Source organism: Panthera uncia, chromosome F2, assembly GCF_023721935.1.
Source record: "Panthera uncia isolate 11264 chromosome F2, Puncia_PCG_1.0, whole genome shotgun sequence".
Classification (NCBI taxonomy): Eukaryota; Metazoa; Chordata; class Mammalia; order Carnivora; family Felidae; genus Panthera; species Panthera uncia.
Window position 1 is genome coordinate 76,136,211 of NC_064812.1, and position 23,625 is coordinate 76,159,835.

General features: G+C 43.1%; 1 protein-coding gene across 3 annotated transcripts in view; it reads left to right on the forward strand.

Annotated features, from left to right (window-relative positions):
- Positions 1 to 23,266, forward strand: part of ATP6V1H (ATPase H+ transporting V1 subunit H) — a 111,290-nt gene extending 88,024 nt beyond the window's left edge. For all 3 annotated transcript variants that reach the window (XM_049633408.1, XM_049633406.1, XM_049633407.1), the window contains one exon: positions 22,917 to 23,266. In XM_049633408.1, the coding sequence (XP_049489365.1) occupies positions 22,917 to 22,977 (61 nt within the window). In that variant the 3' untranslated portion in view covers positions 22,978 to 23,266. The remainder of the gene's footprint in view (positions 1 to 22,916) is intronic.
- The last annotated feature ends 359 nt before the right edge of the window (positions 23,267 to 23,625 follow it).

A 23,625-nucleotide genomic window follows, 5' to 3' on the forward strand; every position in this document is an offset into this window, starting at 1 on the left:
GGGATGGGGATGGGAATGGATATGGAATGGGTATGGAAAATCCTCCTCGATGCGGATGGGGAGCAGAATGGTGGGGGGCTGGAGTGGAGCTGCCAGGGAGGGAGGGGACACTTGGCACACCCTTGGCGTCTCCTCAGTTCAGGGGGTCTGGAGCGGGTCAGTCGCACTTACAGCCCTGCTTCCAAACGGCGGGCAGCTCTCTGACCTTCCCGTACCCGCTGTGTATTCGTGGTGTGCTCCTGTTCTTTGAGCAGCGCTGGACTTGTATGTTAGCAAACTTGCCAAAATATATATAAACAGTGACAATGTACTCTACAGAACTTTTATATATACCCTCGGGCTCTACTTTATAACTTAACATCATAAAATATCATCATTTTTCTCCTACAGAATGATCTTAAATGTAATCAGCCTCTAATTCAGAAGCCACAGTATGTGCATATGGACAGCTCAGGACTTCAGGAAAGAAACACTGAATTTTGTAGGTAGAGGATCTTGTGTAGAATTTTCTATTGTTCCTAGGTTATTTTTCAAATTTTTTTTTAAAGCAGAGTAATAAGTTATAAGTGGTGTTCTCCCCAGATACTTTATGTATAGGTAAACAATGTTACAGAGGACTCACCAAGCCAAGTGTATGACTGATACTACTTTGTTCTCTGATGTTTATGTCTGCTTAGAATATTTTAGTTATTCGGTAAGTATATAGCCATAAATACGGTGATTAAAATAGCTACTTATGAAGTGAACTGAAGGAAAAAACCCTTATGTGCATTAGCCTTTTAGCATTAATTGTCATGTTACTAAAACATTCCATGTGATTTTTAATAAACATACAACATTTCCAGGTTTAACATTTTCCAGGTTTAATTTAGAAATTTGTGGTCACTCATTGGGTGCCTGGAATTTTCCATATTATTCTTACATTTTTGGTGGAAGAACCTTTGCAAATGTCTTTGGTATCATATGTTTTGTGTATTTTTTGGAAAGAAATATAACTCAATTAAAAAGTATATCAAAACCAGTTCCAAGAAAAGAGGAATTCTTTATAGCCAATTGTCTCGCCATCAGATCGAATAGCTCCCAGTCTGCCAGGTAACGTTGCTTCTACTTTGCTAGTTGGAGCTATTTTGAGGCTGTATCAATTTGTCTGGACACTATGTACCACTTAATTGCAATTGATTTGAGGATGCTAGCAGGACATAAATCTGAAATTGTTGCAAAGTACCAGCCTAAATAAACATTTGGGAAGGTCAATAGTAAGCATTTAGACAGTGAAGAATATAAAAACACTGATGGATAATGGAGTCTGTGTACTTTATAATTAAGTATAAAATCAAATGCAGATTTCACACATAAATGCATGTGACTAGTGTAAGTCTCTGTGGATCAAATTCATGTTGCGGTTTTATTTGATTAGGATTAAAACAGACAAACAGCTGGTTGGGGTTTTGAAGGGTCAGTTAAACATGAACAAAAGAAAAGTCTTGGAAGGGAAGGCAGAGAAAAATGAACTAACTTGCTTTGCTTTCAAGTGCTTTTTCTCTTTTCAATGGGTGGGACAGTTACTTTTGTGGTCACATGAATATTTCATTTCATGGGCTGTGTGTGTATGTGAAATAATCAATAAAGCTCAATAGAATAAATTATGCTAAAAACTAATTAAATAATAGGGGTGCCTGGGTGGCTCAGTCGGTTAAGCATCTGACTTTGGCTCAGGTCATGATCGTGGTTCATAGGTTCGAGCCCCATGGTGGGTTCCGTGCTGACAGCTCAGAGCCTGGAGCCTACTTTGGATTCTGTCTGTCTGTCTCTCTCTCTCTCTCTCTCTCTCTCTCTGCCCCTCTTTTAATTAAAAAAAGAAAAAAAAAAAGAAAGAATAAGCAAACTTTCTATTTACTCATCTAAGAGATTTAATTACTTTTTTGAATTATTTTATTGGTTTCCTTTTAAGTATGTTATCCAGATGTTGCATCTTGATGGGGGGGGGGGGTTGGGAATCTCATGGGTAACAAATGAATTTATAGGTTTTCTTACCACTGAAATTTTGAGGAATTGACTAAAAAAAAAATGATGATAAGCCTGTCATCTTAACAAAGACAGATTTAGATGTAAATATCCTTTAATTACATTTTTTAATTTTTTAATTTTTATTTTTATTTATTTATTTTTTTCAATATATGAAATTTATTGTCAAATTGGTTTCCATACAACACCCAGTGCTCATCCCAAAAGGTGCCCTCCTCAATACCCATCACCCACTCTCCCCAATTACATTTTTTTTTAATTCAAAGAAATTTTAATGTTTTATTTATTTTTGAGATAGAGACAGAGCATGAGTGGGGGAGGGGCAGAGAGAGAGGGAGACACAGAATCCGAAGCAGGCTCCAGGCTCCGAGCTGTCAGCACAGAGCCAGACGCGGGGCTTGAACTTACAAACCATGAGATCATGACCTGAGCTGAAGTCGGACTCTTAACCCGCTGAGCCACCCGGGCGCCCTACATTTTATTAAATTTGCATTTTAAAAGAATTACGCAGTGATGCATTGGGTCCCTACTAATATATCTAACTCTCATATGAATTAAATAATGTTCATCACCAGTCCTTACTTGTATTTTTAAAAGCGAGTTCAGAGGAAAGCTACCAAAGTGTCAGTACAGGGCTCAGAGGTGGTCCCAAAAGATCAGGTTTCTTACACCTACACACCATCTAGCACATGTCCCTGGACTTCTCTGTACCTTCAGAAGATTCTTGCCCCACTTTCCTTAAGGGCGGGTATTGGCAGATGCCTGAGCGAAAATGGTGTTTTGGAGGACGGTGTTCCCTACCTTGCCACACAGCCCAGAGATAATCTTGCGAGGAAACATTTTAGCATTTGGTTACACCGTGCCGTTCGTTGTCCGGTGGAGGGGGTCTTTGCTGGTATCCCTGTAACCATTACTCTCGTCTCTAACTTAGGCGTGGACGAGATGCCTGTTAGATGAGCGAATATGCGCTAGGATAGATACGAAGTAGAAAACCCTGGCACCGCCACGAGGGCTGTGACGGAGGCGTGAGCGCGTGTCACAGGAGCCTGGGGACCGTGCCTCATCCTCCCGGGCCTTCGCAGGGGACGTCTCCTGAGGAGGCGACGCCTGGGGTAAGCCTGAGGGTGACGAAGGAGTCAGTTGGCGAAGCTGAGGCTGCAGTGTAGGGAGGACTCGTAAAGAGACACCCTGGCGTGGGAGGCCCCAGCGGGGTCCCCGGGACGGAAATCGGGGGCCTGGAGGGCCTGACCTATGGCTCAAGGCCACCTCTGAAGTCGCGCGCCTGGCCTTAGCATTTCAGGGAGACTCAACACAGCCACGGTCATGTGAACACCGGTGTTATTCCTTCTCGGCTTCTCTTTATGGCGCAAGGGGCTTAGCCTCACGTGCCGTGAACCGTACTTGTTGGCAAGTCCCGAGCTGGTACAGCAGCTCACGAGGTCCCGACGGACCTGGCAGCGCTCAGCTTCCTGCTCTGTGGCTTTGGGATGTGGTTCCCACCCTTCCGGTGGCAGAGGAGAAGGCAGGTAGGAAAGGAACCAACGCTTTCTTTTCTTTCTTTTTTGTGACTTTTTAATTGGAAAGAATGTAGTGAAAGGTTGCAGGAGCAGAACAACGAACCTCTGCGTGTTTCACCCGGTTTTGCCACTTGTTGAAGTTTTGCTGCATTGGTGTGTTTCTCCCTCCCTCCCTCTCTCTCCCCCTCCCTCCTTCCCTCCCTCCCTCCCTCCCTCTCTCTCCCTCTCTCTCCCTCTCTCTCTCTCTCAGCTGTTTGAGAGTAAGGGGCAGACATTACACTGTGGCCCTAAATACTTTAACACCTGACTCCCAGGAACTGGCTTCCTCCTGTCACCATAGCACAGTGACACGCTGCTGTCCCCACAGCTCACACTGCCCCGTCCACTGTTTACACTGGTGTCTGTAGCAAATACGTTGTGTCCAGTCCAGGATCATACATTGCATTTTGTTACTGAGTCTCTTTCGTCTCATTTAAATAGAACAGTGCTTTGGTGTTTCTTTGTCTTCTTTTTAGCAGCGGTATTTTTAAAGCCTACAGGCCAGTTGCTTTGTAGAATGTTCCTCACTTTCAGTCTGTCTTCGTTTGCTTCCCGATTAGCTTTAGGGTATGCATTTTGGCAGGAACGCCACAGAGGTAATGTCATGTTCTTCTTAGGGTCTTTATCAGGAAGCTCTTGAGTGGGTTTAATAATAACCCTATTATTAGCGGTGGCAGTTTTCACCTAAAGTGGTAGTAGGGTTCTCTGCTGTAATGAACTTCTTTCCCCTTAGTAATTAGTAAGTAATCTGTGCGGAGGTACTTGGAGACGGTAAGCACTGGTTGTGTTTACCAACAAACTTTCACTCATTTTTAGCATCCAGTGGTGTTTCTTGCAAGAATCAATCATTACTGTAAATGATTGCAGAATACCTTTTGGGATTTTATTTTTTTTTTAATGTTTATTTTTGAGAAAGAGAGAGAGAGAGAGAGAGAGAGAGACAGAGCATGAGCAGGGGAAGGGCAGAGAGAGAGGGAGATGCAGAACTTGAAGCGGGCTCCAGGCTCCGAGCTGTGAGCACAGAGCCCAGTGCAGGTCTCGAACTCGCGAAACACGAGATAATGACCTGAGCGAAGTCAGACGCTTAACCAACCGAGCCACCCAGGGGCCCCTGGGATTCTAGTTTTTATAGGTGTAATGCCTTTGGAGGCAGCAGTCTGTACTCACCAGTGTGTAGGAAACTGAATCTGCAGAAGAAATAACTAACAATCAGTGAAGGATCTTATGTGGGTTGTACCGGCCACCGGAGGAGGAGGAGGAGGGAAGGGCCAGGCACTTGACGTGCCCGAACTCCTGAGCCAGGAGGATTTTGTCTTACATCCAGTGCTTCTTTCCTTCTAGCATCTAGCTACTGTTTGATAAGTTTCATTGCAGGTAGTGAGCTTCAGAGGATTGTGACTTGGTATCAGCTTCCTATCTCAGTTATTATTTTCTGAAAATGACATATCTTTGATCTCTTCTTGAGTGTTTTTATGATAGCACTATACAGCCATTAAAACAATATCTCCAAACCACGCCTTTCATCAGACATTAGTAATAGAGGTTTTATGTGGCACACCAAGAGTGAATGTGCTCCAACATTAATAGTTTTAAGAAGGTTTACTCATAAGGTATTTAGAAAACAGATATCTGTTTTCATATAAATGAATGAGATGTCTTATTTTGGTGAGTGGTTATGTGCTCATGGTTAGTGTGTTCGTAATGTTAGGAAAGTATAATTTTGAGACTACTTTTCCATTTGCCTAATTTTTTTTGCCCACATAAGAGAATTTCATGTTTATGTATGTGTGTATACGTGTGTATACATGTGTATATATACCTATCTTCTAAGATACCTTTTGCATATTCTGCGTGTTCAGAATCAAATATATCCAGTTTATCATGTTCTGACAACCTACGACAATTTTGCTATTTTTCTTTCGACTGTAAGTTATTTTAGGTAAGAATATGTGTCCTAATTATTGTTAACTTATATTTTTGATAAAATTGAAGGGTGGTAAACATTTATACTTAGATGACAATAAAAAATCTTTGCAGTGTTTTGGTAGGTTGTCAGTAGAAGCCGCATGTTTAAATAGAAGCTGCCCACGAAATAGTATCAGTGATAAAATTGTAGAAACAAATAAGCCACTAGAAGGTTCTGCCAGAGCATAACAGGAACGCGATTGGTTCTAGTATACTAGTGAAAGATCTTCATACACTAAGATCTGAACTTCTGTGCGTGCTTTACTTCACCAGACATGGTTTTTTTGCAGTCAATAAAAACCTACTTAAGCCAGCTTAAATCTAAGAAACTCTCTTAGAAGGATGTCAGCGTAGCTCACAGAACCCCACGATGGGGGAAGTCACACAGTTTCACCGAAACCGGGATCCGGAAAGCTGGCCGGAAGCAAGGCCACAACATTTTCCACCTCCCTTTCCTTGTGGCCACACGGTTTCTCCCGGCTGCAGCTGCCTGCTTCGTTATTTTCTGTAGACTGGCTTTTCCGCCCAAGGTCCTGTCGGGGTTGCCCCTCGGTTGCCAGCTAACCCTCCAGTTGAGTTTTCTACAGCGAGCTGGCGCAGGGTGCCTCTGCCGAATCCCTTGCTTCCTGCTGGGCGTGTTCCTTGGCCACTTGTCTCTTCCTCACCTGACGAAGAAAGAACAGGGTTCGGATGGCAGGGAGGAGTTCTTTTTTGTGGATCCGTGAGTTTGATGTCTCTGCCTTGCATCCAAGAAGGAGTCCAAAAGGTAGAAATACAGGTTTGGAGTTCCAGAGCAAGATGGGAGCTAGAGTGATAGAGCTGAGTCATCAGGAGACAAGGGATTGAGTCGCGGCAGTAGATGAGATTACCCCCCGAAAGCATGTGTAGAGCCGGACCTCTTCACCTAGGAGGTGTTTCGGTTAGCTCTGTGCAATTGGATGCCAAAACGTGTAGAAGTGTTGTCTGTGGGGAGAAGTCCACACTGTTCGTCAAATCTGCAAAGGGGTCTGTGATAAAGAGGAGGGTAAGAACCACTGTTAGAGAATGAGACGAAAATAATAAGGGATCGACAGAAGAGGAGTAGAATTTTACACGAGGGTGGGGGTGGGTGAAAGATTCTAAGGAGAAATGGCTACAGGATTAGGAGAAAACCAGAAACACATATGTTAGGGAAGCAAATGGAAGAGAGTGTATTTCAAGCAGGATTGAGTCAGGGGTGGGCGGTGTAAAACACGGCCGAGGGGACCAGGAAGAGGAGGAGCAGATAGTTCCCTTGGATGTGGCTGCAGGAAGACCTCTGGAGCCCAGGGCTGGGGCTCTTGGTGGCCTCCAACAGGCAGATTGCCCCAGGGATGGTGAAGAAGTAAAGAAAGTCACGGTGGTTGTTTCCTCTAGAGGGTTCTTTAGGAGAGGGAGGCGGGAGGACAGTGCTTAGTGGGGGCCTGAGGCAGACATCGGCTGTTTGTTGTCATCATTTGCTTTAGCCTAAAAACGTTTTAAATGCAGTCAGAAGGGAGTTCGAGTGGGAGAAAGTGACGAAGGGAGGGCCCTGAAGAGGCAGGGTGGAGTCGTTCCTTGGAAAGGTAACTCGGTGGGCATTGTCAGGCCTCCCTTCCGATAGCCCCTCTCAGGATGAGATTAAAACTCTCGTCACCTGTTTAGCAAATAAATCTTTATTGAATTGTTAATTGGGGAGTGTAGGTATCCAGTTTGTGCCGAATGCATGTTTTCCCCATTGCTAAAGATTTAACTTTTTATTTCCAGACTTTTGAATTTGAGGGTGTGGTGAGGTGCTGGTTAGGAAGCAGTGCCACTCTTTTTACTTTTTGTTTTAGAGACAGAGTGTGTGAGCAGGGCAGAGGGGCGGAGGGGGAGAGAGAGAGAGAAATGTATACTTTTTAATGTTTATATGAGAGAGCGAGTGAGTGTGCAAACGGGGGAGGGGCATACAGGGGGGAGGGGCATACAGAGCGGGAGGACTGAAGATCTAAAGCGGGCTCTGTGCTGGCAGCGGAGAGCCTGTTGCGAGGCTCAAACTCATAAACCGTGAGATCATGACCTGAGCCGAAGTCGGATGTTTCACCGACTGAGCCACCCCGGCGCTCTGTGAGTGTGTGTGTGTGTGTGTGTGTGTGTGTGAGAGAGAGAGAGAGAGAGAGAGAGAGAGAGAGAGAGAGAGAATCTTAAGCAGGCTCCACACCCAGCACGGAGCCTGATGTGGGGCTCCGTTCCATGACTCTGGATCATGACCTGAGCCTAAATCAAAAGTCGGGTGCTCAACCAACTGAGCCACCCGGGTGCACGCCTCCCACCCCACCCCTGGAAGCAATGCAAGTCTTTAAAAGCGTTCAAAGTATTCCACACTGTTATCAGTTATTGGGTGTGCTGTATAGATAACAAATGGAGGAGAATTAACATTTTTTTTTATTTTTTTTTTTTTAATGTTTATTTTTGAGACAGAGAGAGACAGAGCATGAACGGGGGAGGGGCAGAGAGAGGGAGACACAGAATCTGAAACAGGCTCCAGGCTCTGAGCTGTCAGCACAGAGCCCGACGCGGGGCTTGAACTCACGGACCGCGAGATCATGACCTGAGCCGAAGTCGGCCGCTTAACCGACTGAGCCACCCAGGCGCCCCGAGAATTAACACTTTTTGAGGCAGTAGCCCGAAGGACATTATCTTTTAAGTCTTCACACATCTCTCTGCAAGATGGACATTACTGTTCTCGGTTTTATAGATAATGAAGTCCGGAGCATAAGGATGGTTACGTGACTGCCCAAGTTTTCCCATTTATGGGAGTTAGATTTGAATATGCGTCTGTGTAACTCCAGATTCCAAGTTTGTTGTCACTGTGTCGTGCTACTGAGTAGAGCGTCCTTGGGGGCCCCATGAGTGTGTTCTCTCCCATCACACCTGCACAATAGGGCACCTCCTAACCAGACATCTGGTAGCGCTTTGCTTTGGTGTTCAGGTGACACTGCCGTACCACTAGCTCACCTTCTGTCTCCTCTCCGCCTGTTTTCATTGTCAGTGTCAGTATCGATCACTGCCCGCCCCCTCCAGCTCCTTGCTGTTTTTGTCTCTGTTGCTTCCTCAATGCTTGGGGACGAGTTATGTTTGCTGACTGAATTAATTAAAGCAATTTTCTTTCCTTTCGTTCCTTCCACACCCTGGCTTTTGTGCAGGAAGGTTGGTAGTGTGTAGATCTTACCCAGCAATCAGATGCTCCTTTCCTACACACAGGAACTTGTGGATCAGTCCCAGGAGGTTGATTGCCTGGCCTTCGCCTTTTTCTTGCTTCATTTGATCTCTGTCTGCTGCCTCTGGCTCTTTGATGGTGAAAAGAGACTCCTTTTCATCCTCATTTCCCGACTTGATGTGATTTTAGGGTGATGATTCTGTTGCTACTGAAAGGGCATCTTCCCAGATCTTTATAGTAGTAGCCTGGATATGGGTTATAAGTATTTTTTTTTAATTTTTTTAATGTTTGTTTATTTTTGAGAAAGAGAGGGAGACAGAGCGCAAGCAGGGGAGGGGCAGAGAGAGAGGGAGACACAGAATCCGAAGCAGGCTCCAGGCTCCGAGCTGTCAGCACAGAGCCCGACGCGGGGCTTGAACTCACGGACTGTGAGATCATGACCTGAGCCGAAGTTGGTTGCTTAACCAACTGAGCCACCCAGGTGCTCCGAGGGTTATAAATATTTTAATAAGGTGAATATAGCTCTCATCACAGCCTTCAAATTTTAAAGACTAAATTAACACTGTTTGCTTCTTTTGGGGTATCTTGGCTTCTTAAGTCACGTGGGTGATTTCCTCTTTTGGTTAACCATTTTGTTTGTTGTGCCCATTTAATGGCAAAGTCAAGAAAATGAATTATATAACTTACATTAAATAGGGTAGTTTAAAAACCTATATTAAATATCCATTAAAAGTTTTTTACAAATAGTTGGGGTGCCTGAGTGGCTCAGTCAGTTGAGCGTCCGACTCTTGATTTCAGCACATGTCATGATCTCACAGTTCCTGAGTTCGAGCCCCGTGTTGGGCTCTGTGCTCGCCGTGCAGAGCCTACTTGGGATTCTCTGTTTCCCTCTTTCCAGTCCTCTCCCACTCTAGCTCTCACTCTCTCACTCTCTCTTTCTCTCTCTCAAAAATAAATAATAAACATTAAAAAAACTAAAAAAGTATTTTTACAAGTAATTATTTTTAACCTGTCCATTTCAAGACCTGTTTTTAATTCCCCCAAGTAACTATATATGTTTTGTATTTTATCATTTATCAGCATACCTTTTTAAAATACCTTTTTTTCATTTATAGTCGCTTTGAAGTCATGTTTCTCATACTTCTCATTATTGGTTTTGGGGCTTTAGGATTTCAAGTAGACAGCAGTTATTTGTTTGATGATAGCAGAATATGTTCGTTGTTTGGGCCTTTGTTCTCCAAATAATATTCTGAAGTTCCTCTGGGCAGCATGGTAGAATAATATCTATTCACAATTTGGTAGTCATGGTTTACTATAACCTTATTGATTTGTTGTCTCTGTAGAAATAAAAAAAAATTAAGTACCTTGGATGTATAATATTAAATATATACTTAAAAAAATGGGGGCTGTAAGAATAGACTTTTTATATTGTGACAAATAGAGACCAGTTTCCTGAAATCAATTGTTCATTTGAAGCTTTAGGACAAAAACATGGCACACCCAACTTGGAGAAAATTACTAGGAGAAATTATTTTACCTTATTATCATGTGACATAAATGATCGTATTTAGCAATTATGATAATTATAGGCATATAGATGGATTATTAAATATAAAAGCAAATGTATAGAATATTTACTATCCAAAGTGTTTGTGTTTGCAGCATAACACTAGAAAATAGACAGCTATCAGAGTACTCTTTTTTTTTTTTTTCTTGAATGATTTTTGGCATAGTTTTGAGTATAAGTTGTGGGCCGAAATGTTTAAAACAGAATTTTGATTTACTCTGCATTTTGCTAATGAAAAATTTCACCTTGTGTTTTCTCCGCTACATGATTTCTTATCAGTGGTTAATGCTCTTCAGACCAGATTGTTCACAATATCATGCTTCCCAGCTGTTTTTGTTTTCTGCTCTCCTGTCTCTTTGCTTAACTAGTCTTGAATAACGTGCTAGTTTCTCGGTTGGAATAGATGATAGTGTTACATGGTCACAATTTGCTGTTTTCCGAGGTGCTCAAGGTTTTCTGTCTTGTTGGTTGTTAAACCTGATTGTGTTAGTTCTGGCTTGACATCTCAGTCAGCCTTTCTGCCCTCTCTGCATGGGTGAGAATTAGAAAAGGCAGTACTTAAATGCTGAGCTGTCAGGTTGAGATGGTGACAGAGACTGCCACATATTGAAGCAAGACATTGAGGAAGGTTTCAGCATTTCAGTATTTGGAAAAAATTTGAGTTCTGCCCTCTGTCTGGATTTATTTAAGTTTGTAGGTTAACTGTTAGCATATTTTACATGCTGGGCTAATTGAGCCAGTCACATACCCTTGTGTTAAAGCCAGTGTATATCTCCTATCTAGTATAGATACTGAGGGTTTTTTTCAAGAGGAGACACAATGGAAGGATAGGTTCTGCTAATGATGTAACATACCCAAAATAACAGTGGTCGAGACACAACAGATGTTTGTTCTGAACAGTGTCTCGTGAAAGGATGGGGGTAGGCAGTCCTGAACCGTAAGTACCAAGGGATCCAGTCTTCTTCCAGCTCAGGATGCTGCCATTCCTAGGGTATAGCCCTCGTCCTCATGACTGTGGGTGGTGGTGGATGGACCGAGCACTGAAAGCCTCCTGGAATGTGCCCCCCAGCACTTCTCCATACAACAACAACTTCTCCAACAGCAACAACTCCCTGTTGGCCAGTACTGTTATGCGGCTGCAAAGGAACTGGAAAATGAAGGCTTGACTAAAATCATGTGTCCTACTATAAAGTTCAGCGGTTCTATTATTGAGGAAGAAGGAGAGAAAAAGGATACTGGAGACTGAGTAGAAGTTAAATCTGCTATATAATTTTATGTCTTAAAATTATCAGTATTTGCATTGATTTTGATTGTTGTTTTGGGACCCGTATGACCTACCTCCACTGGCATAGATAATTGAGGAGGCTGTGATTATGTTTGGGGTTCATGTTCTCTTAAAATCCCTTCTTCCTTTTAAGAGTTTTAGAAAAATTACTTGTAATCCCTTGAAAGCTGATATTTGGTAATTCTTATGGCACAGGAATTGCCAGTGCTTTTGATGTTTTGATGTTTGAAATGTTTATGAACTAAAACCAGTAAAATAGTTATACTACTGTTAACTGGTTTATTAGCTGAACAAATAGCTAATTATAGATTTTATTTAAATGAAATGTATCTTAATTTCAAAACTAATTTTTGGCAGTGAAGGTTGACGATGATAATTGGCAACTCCATTCATCATGTACTTAAAAGATGTATATTGGACTTGCAAATTTGAACAAAGCTAACTTTACTGGTTACTTTTTGGGAGGAAAGCTAGACTGTTCATCGAACAGGAAGTAATTTAGTGCCACTCCTGTAGCAGAGTGTGACAAGCACATGCTTCACTGTAACACTGTGGGGAAGGGCTATATGGCCTTGTGGAGAGTGGGCCCAGTCCAGGCCTGGGAAGGGATATAGGAGCTCTTGGCAGATTAGGAGACAGTAACCAGAGAAGGGGAGGGGGAGAGTGGGGAGAGGGTGGGAAGATTCCAGTGAGAGAGTTATGTATGCACATATATTGAGGTCAGAGAGATCCCGACCCATTGGGGGAATTACCACTGGTTCCGGACAGCGGGAGTCTGGTTACGAAGCTGAAAATACGGTTGGAGACATCATAGTGGCCGGGTCATGACAACCGTCTTTGCTGTGCTAGGTTTGAACTCCTTCCTGAAGACTGTGGAAAACTACAGAGATTAGTAAAAATAATCGCAGTGTCACTTTAGGAAGACCATTTTAGAGACAATGGGGGCTGGTGGATTTGGAGGCTGGAGGGAAAAACACCAGTGAGGAGACTGCAGATTCAAGCCAGGCGGTAGGTTATGAGGATGTCCATTTAGAGAGGCAGGGTCAGGGGTTGGAGAGAAGAGAATCTGTAAAACCTGGAGATAAGTTGGATGTGAGGGGAATATAAGAGGGAGGAGGCCAGTGACCCCCCCCCCCCAAGGTTTATGGTTGATGGTCTTAGTTACAAAACAGAACGAGACAAGCAAACCAAAAACCTCTTATGTCCTTGCATGCTGTATTCCAAATTTCCATCATCTACTTGATGTTCTACATAGCTCTAAGATCCATTTCCGGTGATTATAAATTCACATTGGAGGAACAACTGGCCCACATGTTTTGGTTTATTTTAGTCTCTGCATATGTTACGGAGAAATGGTTCTCTAAAGAATAATTCCGTAGGCTTAGGAGATCTTTTAAGCTTAATTATAAAGCTAATTTAATACACTTTCCACTACATATCATTAAAATGTTGAATTTGCCTTCTAAAATATTGTTTCTTTACTGTGGATTTAGTTGAGCCTTCTTGTGTTATAAGGAGACTCTAATTTGAAATTTAAAATAATTTTAAATTTTGAGCATTCTGCTAGTAATGAACTGGTTTAGATTATGAAGTATTTGGTAGGTTTAATTGCTGGCCTCTTTGTCTCATCTGGTGTTTCAGAACATTTCTTGTTAGGAGAAAAAGGCATTCTCTTTCGGGGTCTAACTTTCCTGTAGTGTAGGATTCTCCAGCTACTTTTCATTCAGCAATTACTGACATCTTAGAATATGCCAGGCACTGACCTAGTACTTGAAGAAGGTAAATTGACATTCTGTCTACTCTCATGCACTTAAAAGTCTTAATATTCCAAATATAATTCAAGACAAAGGAGTCTGTAATAAGCCTTAAATATGGACTTGGCTTATATACTATTCATAACTAATATAAAATAAATTTTCTTCTTAAAAGTCCTTGTAACAACACAGACCTTTCTCCCACACTGCGTGGTGCATAACTAGATTTGTATGTGATGTGGTCATTTAGGATGACTTCTGGTTTGTGGTTTCTGCATGAAGGAGCTTGGAAGGTCCCACTGCATCCTGACAACAAGTAAAGAGCTCAACAGACTGAAAAATCAACAACTCTTTTTGGATCCATAGGAGAGAGAAGGACATAGGGCTAACGGCAGCTCCCGAGATTGGAGAGACAGAGAGGCACGCACAGGGAGTTTAGGCATACTGGGGCAGACCCGTAAGCAGAAACCAGTGAGAGAGCCAGCACCTGGGTAGGAAAACCTGGACTCTGCTGAATTTCAGGAGGCTCAATGTGGACAAGTCTGAGAGTTAAAAACCCCAGGGAGACCCAGTCATAGTGAGTCCTTACCATACAGTGAGGTTTATCTTCAAAAGCTAGACCAGGATCCCACAGTAAATATCTGAGAAAAGTCCCCTCAGGCTTTTGGCAGGGGCAGAGGAAAGGGAACCATCTCAAAATATGCCAGAGCACTTTGTACTTAATAAGGCCTACCCTCAAGGGAAACTGGCTAACTAGAGCCTTACCTGCTGGGATATTATCAGTGTCTAGCTGGCCTGGGGAAGGGAGGTAACCAGCTCTGTGTAGCTCACTCTGGCCATCCTGTCCCACCCAAGGGGGTAGAAGAAACCTTGAGAAACGCTTGTGAAGTTCACAGTCCAGAGACCATAGCTCACTAAAAGACCGAGATCTAATCACAGGATGACAGAATGCTTCCCCTTCCTGCACCTTACCACCACATTACCAAAGGCTTATTTACAGGAGCTCTTTTCACCTAGTACATCATGTCCAACTTTGAAGAAAATATGACAAGGCCTACCAAAAGGCAAAAGGCACAGTTCGAAGAGACAAAGTAAGCATCAGGATCGGCCTGGCAGTGATGTTGAGATGAGCAGACTGGGAATTTTAAACAGCTATGATTACTATGCTAAGGACTGTAATGGATACAATAGCATGCCAGAACAGGTGAATAAGGTAAGCAGAGAGATAGGAATCCTAAGAAAGAACCACAAAGAAATGCTGGAGTTGAGAAACACTATGATAGAAATGAAGAATGCCTTTGATGGGTTTATTGATAGACTGGATGTGGCTGAGGAGAGAATCTCTGAGCTCAAAGAAATATCAATAGAAACCTCCAATGCCTAAAAGCAAAGAGAACAAAGACTGAAAAACCCAGAATAACCACGGACTGTGGGACTTCTACGAAAGGTTTGATCTATAGATTGATCAATAGAATCAACTTGATCTGTAGAGTCAATGCAACCCAAATTAAAATTCCAACAAGTTATTTTGTGGCTATCAACAAACGTATACCAAAGCTTATATGCAGAACAAAAGACCTAGAATAGCCAACACAGTAGTGAAGGAGAAGGACGAGAGGATTGACGTTACTTGACTTTAGGACGTAACTACAAAGCTACAGTATTCAAGACAGTGTGGTATTGGTGAAAGAATAGACAAATAGGGCAATGGAATGGAGTAGAGAATCTAGACATAGACCCCCCCAACTATAGTCAACTGATCTTTGACAAAGGAGCAAAGGCAATACAGTGGAGCAAAGATAGTCTCTTCAGCATATGGTACCGGGCCAACTAGACATCCACATGCAGAAATGAATCTGGCGTAGACCTTACACCCTTCACAAAAATTGACTCAACATGAATCATAGACCTGAATGTAAAACGCAAAACTATAAAACTCCTTGAAGATAATATAGGAGGAAACCTAGAAGACCTTGGGCACGGTGATGCCTTTTCAGATACAATGAAAGAAATAACTGAGAAGTTGGACGTAAGTTAAAAATTTACGCTCTGTGAAAAACGTCAAGAGAATTAGAAGATGAGACACAGACTGGGAGAAGATATTTGCAAAAGACACATCTATTACCTGAAATGTACAAAGAACTCTTAAAACTCAACAATAAGAAAACAACCTGAGAAATAAATGAGCCAAAGATCTTAATAGACACCTCACCAAAGGAAATACACTGATGGTAAATAAATCTATGAAAAGATGCTACACATCCTATGTCATCAGGGAAATGCAAATTAAAACAAAAATGAGATGCCACTACACACCTATTAGATTAGTCAAAATCTGGAACATTGGCAACACCAAATGCTGGCCAGGGTGTGCAGTGACAGGAACCCCCATGTGGTGTTGGTGGGGATGCAAAACAGCGCAGCCACTTTGGAAGACTGATGGTTTCTTATAAAACTAAATATATTCTTACCATATGATCCAGCAATTGTACCTCTTGGTATTTACCCAAAGGGGTTGAAAACTCATGTCCTTACAAAGACCTGCACAGGGAGAGTTATAGCAGCTTTATACATAAAATTTTTTAATTTTTTTATGTTTATTTTTGAGAGGGAGACAGAGTGTGAGCAGGCAAGGGGCAGAGAGAGAGGGAGACACAGAGTCTGAAGCGGGCTCCAGGCTCCGAGCTGTTGGCACAGAGCCCGACACAGGGCTCGAACCCACGAACTGTGAGATCATGACCTGAGCCAAAGTCGGACACTCAACCAACTGAGCCACCCAGGCACCCCTAGAAAAACAAACCTTAAAAAAAAAAGATACAAGGTCATGATTTTCAGGTCACGATCTCACGGTTTCTGAGTTCGAGCCCGCATCGGGCTCTCTGTACTCTCAGCACGAAGCCCTCTCAGGGTCCCTTGTCCCCTTCTCTCTCTGCCTCTCCCCTGCTCGCCTGCGCATGCTTGCTTGCTCTCAAAAATAAGTAAACGTTAAAAAAAAAAAAAAAGATGAAAGGTGTGTCTGCTGCCACTGCTGATGTTTTGAGAGCTCACTGCATTGTATATCATGACCATTTGTTAGAAAAATGAGAAAGTGTGTAAGACACTGCTGATCTAATGATAAAGCTGCTGGTAATAGGTAAAGAGGGACTATTCTTGAAAATAAGCTAGAGATTAAGAAACTCTGGGTATTTAGATTTTATAGCTGGTTTAAATGATTTGATTGTTGGAATTCCTGTGTGAAAAATACCTTTGTTACTGCAAATTTTGCCTAAATTGCTTTTATAATAGACTCTAAGGCAGTTGCTTTTAAAATGCACATTTTTGTTTCTTAGGGCCAGAACTCACATAAATAGATTCTACTCTTAGAATCACTGACCTCTTTAGAGATACTGCGTATCTATTGATCTTTTAATTTAGATGCCATTAGAAAATGAAGTGGCGAGTGGTCATGCAAATACATTTGAGAAATAAGCTGAGGACTGGCATTGTGATGTCCTTAAGCTTTTTTATTCTCACGTCTACACAGTAACATGTCCTCAGCTAAGCTAGTGGGAGGTCGGATAGTGTACCGTGAGGCGGTATTATATAGCGATTAAGACTCTTGAGTTTTTAAATCAGACGGACTTGTGTACAAACACCCTCCTGCCAATCACTGGTTAGCCTGACATTACAGTATGTCATTTTCATCGCTAAACTCCAGCTCCTTTTCTATAAACATGGGGCTCATCTGTAGCTTTTATGAATCTTATCGTGGAGAATAAATAAAATATATGTCAAGCAGTGAGGGCCATGCTTAGTACTAAACAGCAGGCACTGGGAAATGGTATGTGTTGTGGAGATCACTGCTCCCAGGTTGAGATTTTTAAAGTATTGTGGGAACGTTTGTATGTTCTTAAGTTTGGAATTTGACCATGTTTCTGTGTTTCTAACTGTATAAATTAGATGCAGATGGCAGAGGGCACGGTGAGTTTTACATAGTTCTGAAGTTACATAGGAAAATCAATTCATAAAAACGGAATTTGCTTTGTGTGCGATCATGATAAAAGCTGGGAGAATGAATAACTTATAACTGTAGTGAGCTGGCATTAAAAAAATAATTACAACAGGCTGGTACAGAATATTTAGATTTTATTTTTTCTCTTTACCAAATAGAAATCTGTGTTCAAGCCAATATAAAGTTCGTATTTTCAAAAACAAAACAAAACAAAACAAAACTTTTCATACATTCAGAGAAGGGTATTTCATTTATGATTTATATCATACCCACTAGTTTTCCGACAGAATAGGCAAAAGTTAAGAGAAATACAATTATGACTCAGTTGTAGGTTTAGTAATTATTCTAATAAACTCACAGAAAGATGTGATATATAGAATTCTAGGTCCTTTATCATTTTAATTATGAAAATTTATACACCAAAGGAGACTAAGGAAAATAATACACAAATGATAGTAACAGTGGATTTTCTACTAAGCTTTTTGGCAGCCAAGGGAAAAAGGAAAATAAGGGTGATTGTAGTTTTCGTAGATTAAGATGTTTGTCAGGAGAAAATTCACTTTTTTCCTGGCACTAAATTATATAGATGAAGTTGCCATGTGTTTATTTTTTTTTTAATTTTTTTTTAACATTTATTTATTTTTGAGACAGAGAGAGACAGAGCATGAACGGGGGAGGGTCAGAGAGAGAGGGAGACACAGAATCTGAAACAGGCTCCAGGCTCTGAGCCGTCAGCACAGAGCCCGACTCGGGGCTCGAACTCACAGACCGTGAGATCATGACCTGAGCCGAAGTCGGACGCTTAACCGACTGAACCACCCAGGTGCCCCTTCCATGTGTTTAAATTATATAGGCAAAGCATGTTGAATATCACAGTGTCTTCAACTATGTTTTTTTTTCTTCTTTGTAACTACAGTTTTAGAGAAAGAATAAAAATGTTTGCTTAAACAGCCTAAATATAGTGAAGGTCTGACACTCCATTGTAATACGGTGAAGGGCGTTCTCTTCTAAGGGTTCATGTATGCCAGGGGATGCCCCCCGGTGCCCGGCTGCCGATAGCTGGGAGCCCAGACACGAATGCCCTCTCCAGACTGCCTCTTTCAGGCGGGTTCCTTCTCAGGAACTGGAAAACAGTTTTTCAGTGTTACGACGGATGCCGAAGTGCAGACCTTTTATGGTCATTGACAAGAGGATGAAACAGGTCTCTCTTAAGCAAGTGTCAGCCTGCGACATGGTCTCTTTTGTGAGCTGTTTCGTACTTGGATTTTTAAAAAGGGGAGTGGGTCTTGAGACCATTTCTTTTGTCCGTTTCAGAGATTTGGACTCCCAAATGGTTTAAGTTGTGGATGAAGTTAAAGAGGAGAAAATATCTCACTTCTCAGATTTTGCTTCCTAGGTAGTAAAAGCAAAGATTTAACGTCAAAGTCCTGTGGATTTCTGGTACACAACTGGGCACTTTCTGAGTGAATTAGAAGTGGAATTTTTATTCTTGTATCGATCTTCATGTACAGAATGACTCAATACTTAGATTAATTCATTTACAATAATTCTTCTTGAATCTTTTGTTATAGATATACTGCAAGCCCTTGAAGTAAAATCTGTAATTGTTTTTCCTTTTGCCTGACGGTAATGGCACCCTAATCTGAAATTATGTATATCCTCTTAGTACTTTCTAATCTGTAAAATTAGGAACAGTGGCTGCTTTTTGTACTTTTTAGGGCTCTTACTGGGTTGGGCGTCAGTCAGCTTCACAGCATGAAGAGAAAGGGATCTGAGCCCTGGTCAGGCCGTTTGCCCACTTTGTGCCTAAGCACGTTATTGGAAGTTTTCTGAGGCTCCTTTCCCTCCCCCGTCAGTGGAGGCAACTCACCTCGCAGGGATGCAGCGAACTAGGAGGATAGCGTGGGCACACGGCAAGCAGGTTTCCCTGTTGGCTGGTAACAGCGTGTGGGGTGTAGCCACCTGCTCTGTGTTTCCAGCCCCAGGCGCTTGGTGCCTGGACTGGGCTACGGCTGGGGCCACACGGAGTTCGAGGCAGGCTTGGGTGAATCTTGGGAAGATTTTAATTGGCTACGTGTTACCATTAGCCATAGGGAGATAGACTGTATCGTTTTACAAGCCACAGACGTTCTCCAAAGCTTTGTGCATGTTAGGTCCTTTTTCTGCAGTTAGTATCTTTTTCAGTTGAGCCTCAGTTCGGCTCTCTCTGGTATTTTCACAACTCACGTGCCACACTGCAAACATCGCAATTTCAAGAAAGCCCGAGGGGGAGATTTAATTCTTCTTTCCATGGGTCCCATGTGGGCTCTTCTCCGGCTAGACTTTTGGCATTCTGTGACCTATAATTCAGGCTTTCAGAGTTCCATCTGGGTTTTTGATGTGCACGCTCTCAGTTGAACCCTTTATGTGTTCTTGTCCTGCATCTAAGTCTTAAATTGCATAAATCCTAGTGAGCAGACGCAAAGGAGGCCCTGAGTCCTCTGCATTCCAGGCACTGAGGTGGACGGCCTCGGGGCCACTTTGGATGTGACAAAAATGAGGGTACCGGGGAGCATGCCATCCATAATAGAGACCTTCGACCAGGAGAAACCAGGCAGCAGAAGACCGTTGGGGTGGAGCCATGGTTAGACATGCTTTTATTTATTTGTATGTGGTTTTTAAGTTTATTTAGTTTGGGAGAAAGCCAGAGAGCACAAGGCTGCGAGCAGGGGAGGGGTAGAGAGAGAGGACGAGCAGGCTCCGCACGGGGCTCCGTCCCACGAACCGGGAGCTGGAGTCAAGCCTCCGACGCTCGACTTACAGGGTCGCCCAGGCGCCCCAGACGTGATTCTAAATTCTCTGCCAGAAAAAACGCATCTTTGCCGGTTTACCATCTGACTCTGACCCTTAATGCAGTGATGTCTTTTTTATGAAGAAATCAGTTATCTTTTTCACCTCCAAGTGTTCACTCTTGTCCCCTGAATATCACTTAAATCTGATATGGGAATGGAGCACCCTGCATGTCTCTGAAAGGGGTGGAGCGGACGGGAGCCTCCGTGTGTGACCAGATCCAGCCAGACCCTTTCGGCCACTTGGCGGTTCAGAGCACTGAACTCTGGAAGGCTTTGCTATGTGACCTCGTGTCATTTCTCTTGGAAACTTACATTTAGAACGTGGTCCTTCACGTTGGTCTTTACTGAAAGAACCACAGCTTACTCTAATTGGCACGGTGTCTTTAGGTATACTTTTAAAATGTTTTCTAAGAAAGCACTCTCAGAGGGGAGGAAAAATGATTTCCCTTCTACCTTTCTGAGTTCTTAGCTGAGACCCTGTAATAAATAACGGATTAACACGAGAAAAACAGTCGATTAACATATATTATCTCATGTATACATGGGGGACACGCAGGAAAAATGGGCAACTTAAAGATGTAGCTTTAAAATTTAGGATTAAATCCCATCTTCACAGGGAAAAAGGAGTGTGTGTGGGGGCGGTTAGGCCTGTTAGGGAGAGTGAGTGATTGATGGATGGACCGTCGGAAGAATTAGTGGAAAGTATCATAGATTGTGACAGGGTCTGTCTGGGTGTGATATGGACTTCTGTTCTCTTGTGATAAGAGTCCCTCCTCCCTGGTTGCTGAAACTCCAGGGGAGGGGACTGAAGAATTGAGTTCCTTCTGGAGGACCCGTGTTTAAGGATATAAGGGGAGGTCAGAGAAAGCCTCTCCCTGCACTTGCTGTTTTCAAGTGTCTACAGCTCAAAATCATCAGTACCCAAAAGGGGCGTATTTGGGGGTGGCACAATCTGCTGACCCTTTGCGCTAAACAGTCTCACTTTTAGAATTGGAATATTTGAAGGCCCAATGAAGCATGCCTCATTTTAGGCTTAATTCCTTATGTACATGCAGGAAAATACATAAGATCTGGACATCTTGTAATAAATATTATATGGTACCCCTCATCTCTCCCTCCCCCCACAACACAACACAACCCAGCCCACTTATGCAGTCATACGTGGTTCCTAGTTACAGGCCTCCCCAGAAGGGCACGGTTGATAGTGACCATAAACTCCTGCTTTGTTTCCTGTCTAGTGAAATGTATAGGTGGTTTCCCTTTTTTCCCTTGCATGAGTTAGAACTACCGACTTGACGGTTGGTTGAGCATAAGATCCCCATTGTCCACGTTATGTCAGGGTAGCTCCTGGTGGACACAGGAATATGTTATATGCCTTAATATGACACGCAGAATTGATAAGTCAGTGATGAGAACTTTCACGAAGGATAAGGCACATAAACCGTCTTGACACCGTAGGAAGTTTCAGTCTGCCCCGTAGTATTTTCAGTCCTCCTTCACCTTGGTGAGACTTCTGGGGGTCCCTGACACCTCACCTGCACCGGTCCGCAGGACTCGCGCTGGTCCATGCCCTGAATGCTGCTGCTTGTTCTCAGTCCTGCTTCACAGCTCCGCTAGCTTTGGGCTAAGGCCGCGACAGCGGCCTGTGGCCTGCGGCCGTGACTGTGCAAACCCCGCCTCTCTCCCCTCTCTCTAGCTCTGTGGAGAAAGGCAGGCTCACATTTGTGGGAGACGCTGGTGGCCCCCGTAGGTCGTTTCCCGGAGGTGCTTGGACAGGGAGACGTTGGGTGCCAGCCGATGGGATGAGGAGATGACACTAGGCCTGTGTGTGCCCGCGGCTCGTCCCCGGCAGGTGCCCGCATCCCACAGCCCCTGGAACCAGCACGTCCCTGAGGGGGTGCGGCCGGAACGTAGGCCCAGGCCTCTATCCAAAAGTCACGCTGTTTCCTTTTCATGGCAGGGACTCTTTTAAATGTTCTTTACAAAATGTCTTCTGTTCAAAAACAACAGTTTGGGCACGTCGTTCACAGGAAAGTGGGAAAGAAATTGTTTCTGTCCTGGAATTAACAGTGACGCCTGTATGTAACGAAGAGCTAAATATACACCTGCTGTGGGTGTGGATTCAGCTCATTTCCTGAAGGAGAATGTGATCCAAATAGCTCAGCCACCACTGCTCTAAGCCGCAGTGCCCCCCTGTAAAATGAGAATACTCCTTCTCTGTTCCCGTGGCGACTCTGAGGACCCAGCGTGACCATCGCTGTGAAGGTTCTAGACTATGTTGGTGCAGAGACAGTAGCTGTGTTACAAGTTGTGAATCTTGACGTTATTTTCACCCCTGGGTGTCGATACTTGTATTCAGCAATACGAGGACATCTGTTGTTGGTGTATCGGTACACTTACATGGAGTCATACTTCAGTGGGTTTTGAGCTTTGCAGATTGCGAATGTGGCCGAGCTCGGAAACAGGCCTCGTACCCAGAGCGGGAAGGAGGCACCGCCTTGTAAGTGTGTGCACAGCCACTGGGCGTGCGTGACGACTTGTGCATGGTAAACAGAGCGCTTAAAATTCATACAGTACGGGCACTTTTCAAATCTGGAAAGGATTCGTTTTCGGGAGCTCTTTTACTAATTTGTAGTTATTAAAGGAAGTATAGATGAGATTGTATACTATGCTTCGATTTTGAAAGAGATTCTCTGTCATTTAAATTCTAATTGACCTTGTCCTTTTATTCCTGCTGTTTTAGGGAATATCTTGGTAAACAGCTCCAATCCGAGCAACCTCAGACCGCTGCTGCCCGGAGCTGAGCATGCCCTCCTGCCTCAGAATCTCCTGCCTTCCCGCTCTACCTGGGGTATGAATCTCAGTAGTTAGGGGCAGGAACAAATAATTTTTCATTTTACTTGCGATTTTCTTCTGTTGCGTAGCTTTTCCCAATGCTGATTTTCGTTAGACATGTTTGCCCATGAAGCTGTATAAAAGTAGGTGTTTTCTGTAGCTAAGGAAAAGATTACCATTACCTGTACTGCTTGTAATTTCTGTATTTATTGTTTTCTGGAAATGAGTATAGTTATTAAAGGACTCTCGCTTCAAAAATGTTTTCCTCTTGTTCCTTACTTGGACTTTAACAAAAATCACCTGTTGTCCCAGCCAAATTGAGAGAATTGTTGTTGCAAAGTAGTGAATGGTAAGTAAATGTTTTGAACTTCTATGTATTTGTCTGTCCATCCGTCCACCCATCCACCGTCCTACCTAATCATCCATCCGTCCCTCCAGCCACCTGTCCATACATCTCTCCGTCCATCCGTGCACACACACACGTTGCAGCAACCCTCTGCTAATATTTAAAGAACTTTACAATTTTAAACACATTTTTTAACATAATGCTGTGGTCCAAAAGATTTGCCTGTGGAGCTCAGTGAAGAGTTTTAGCTTTTGGCTTTTAGTTTTAGAAT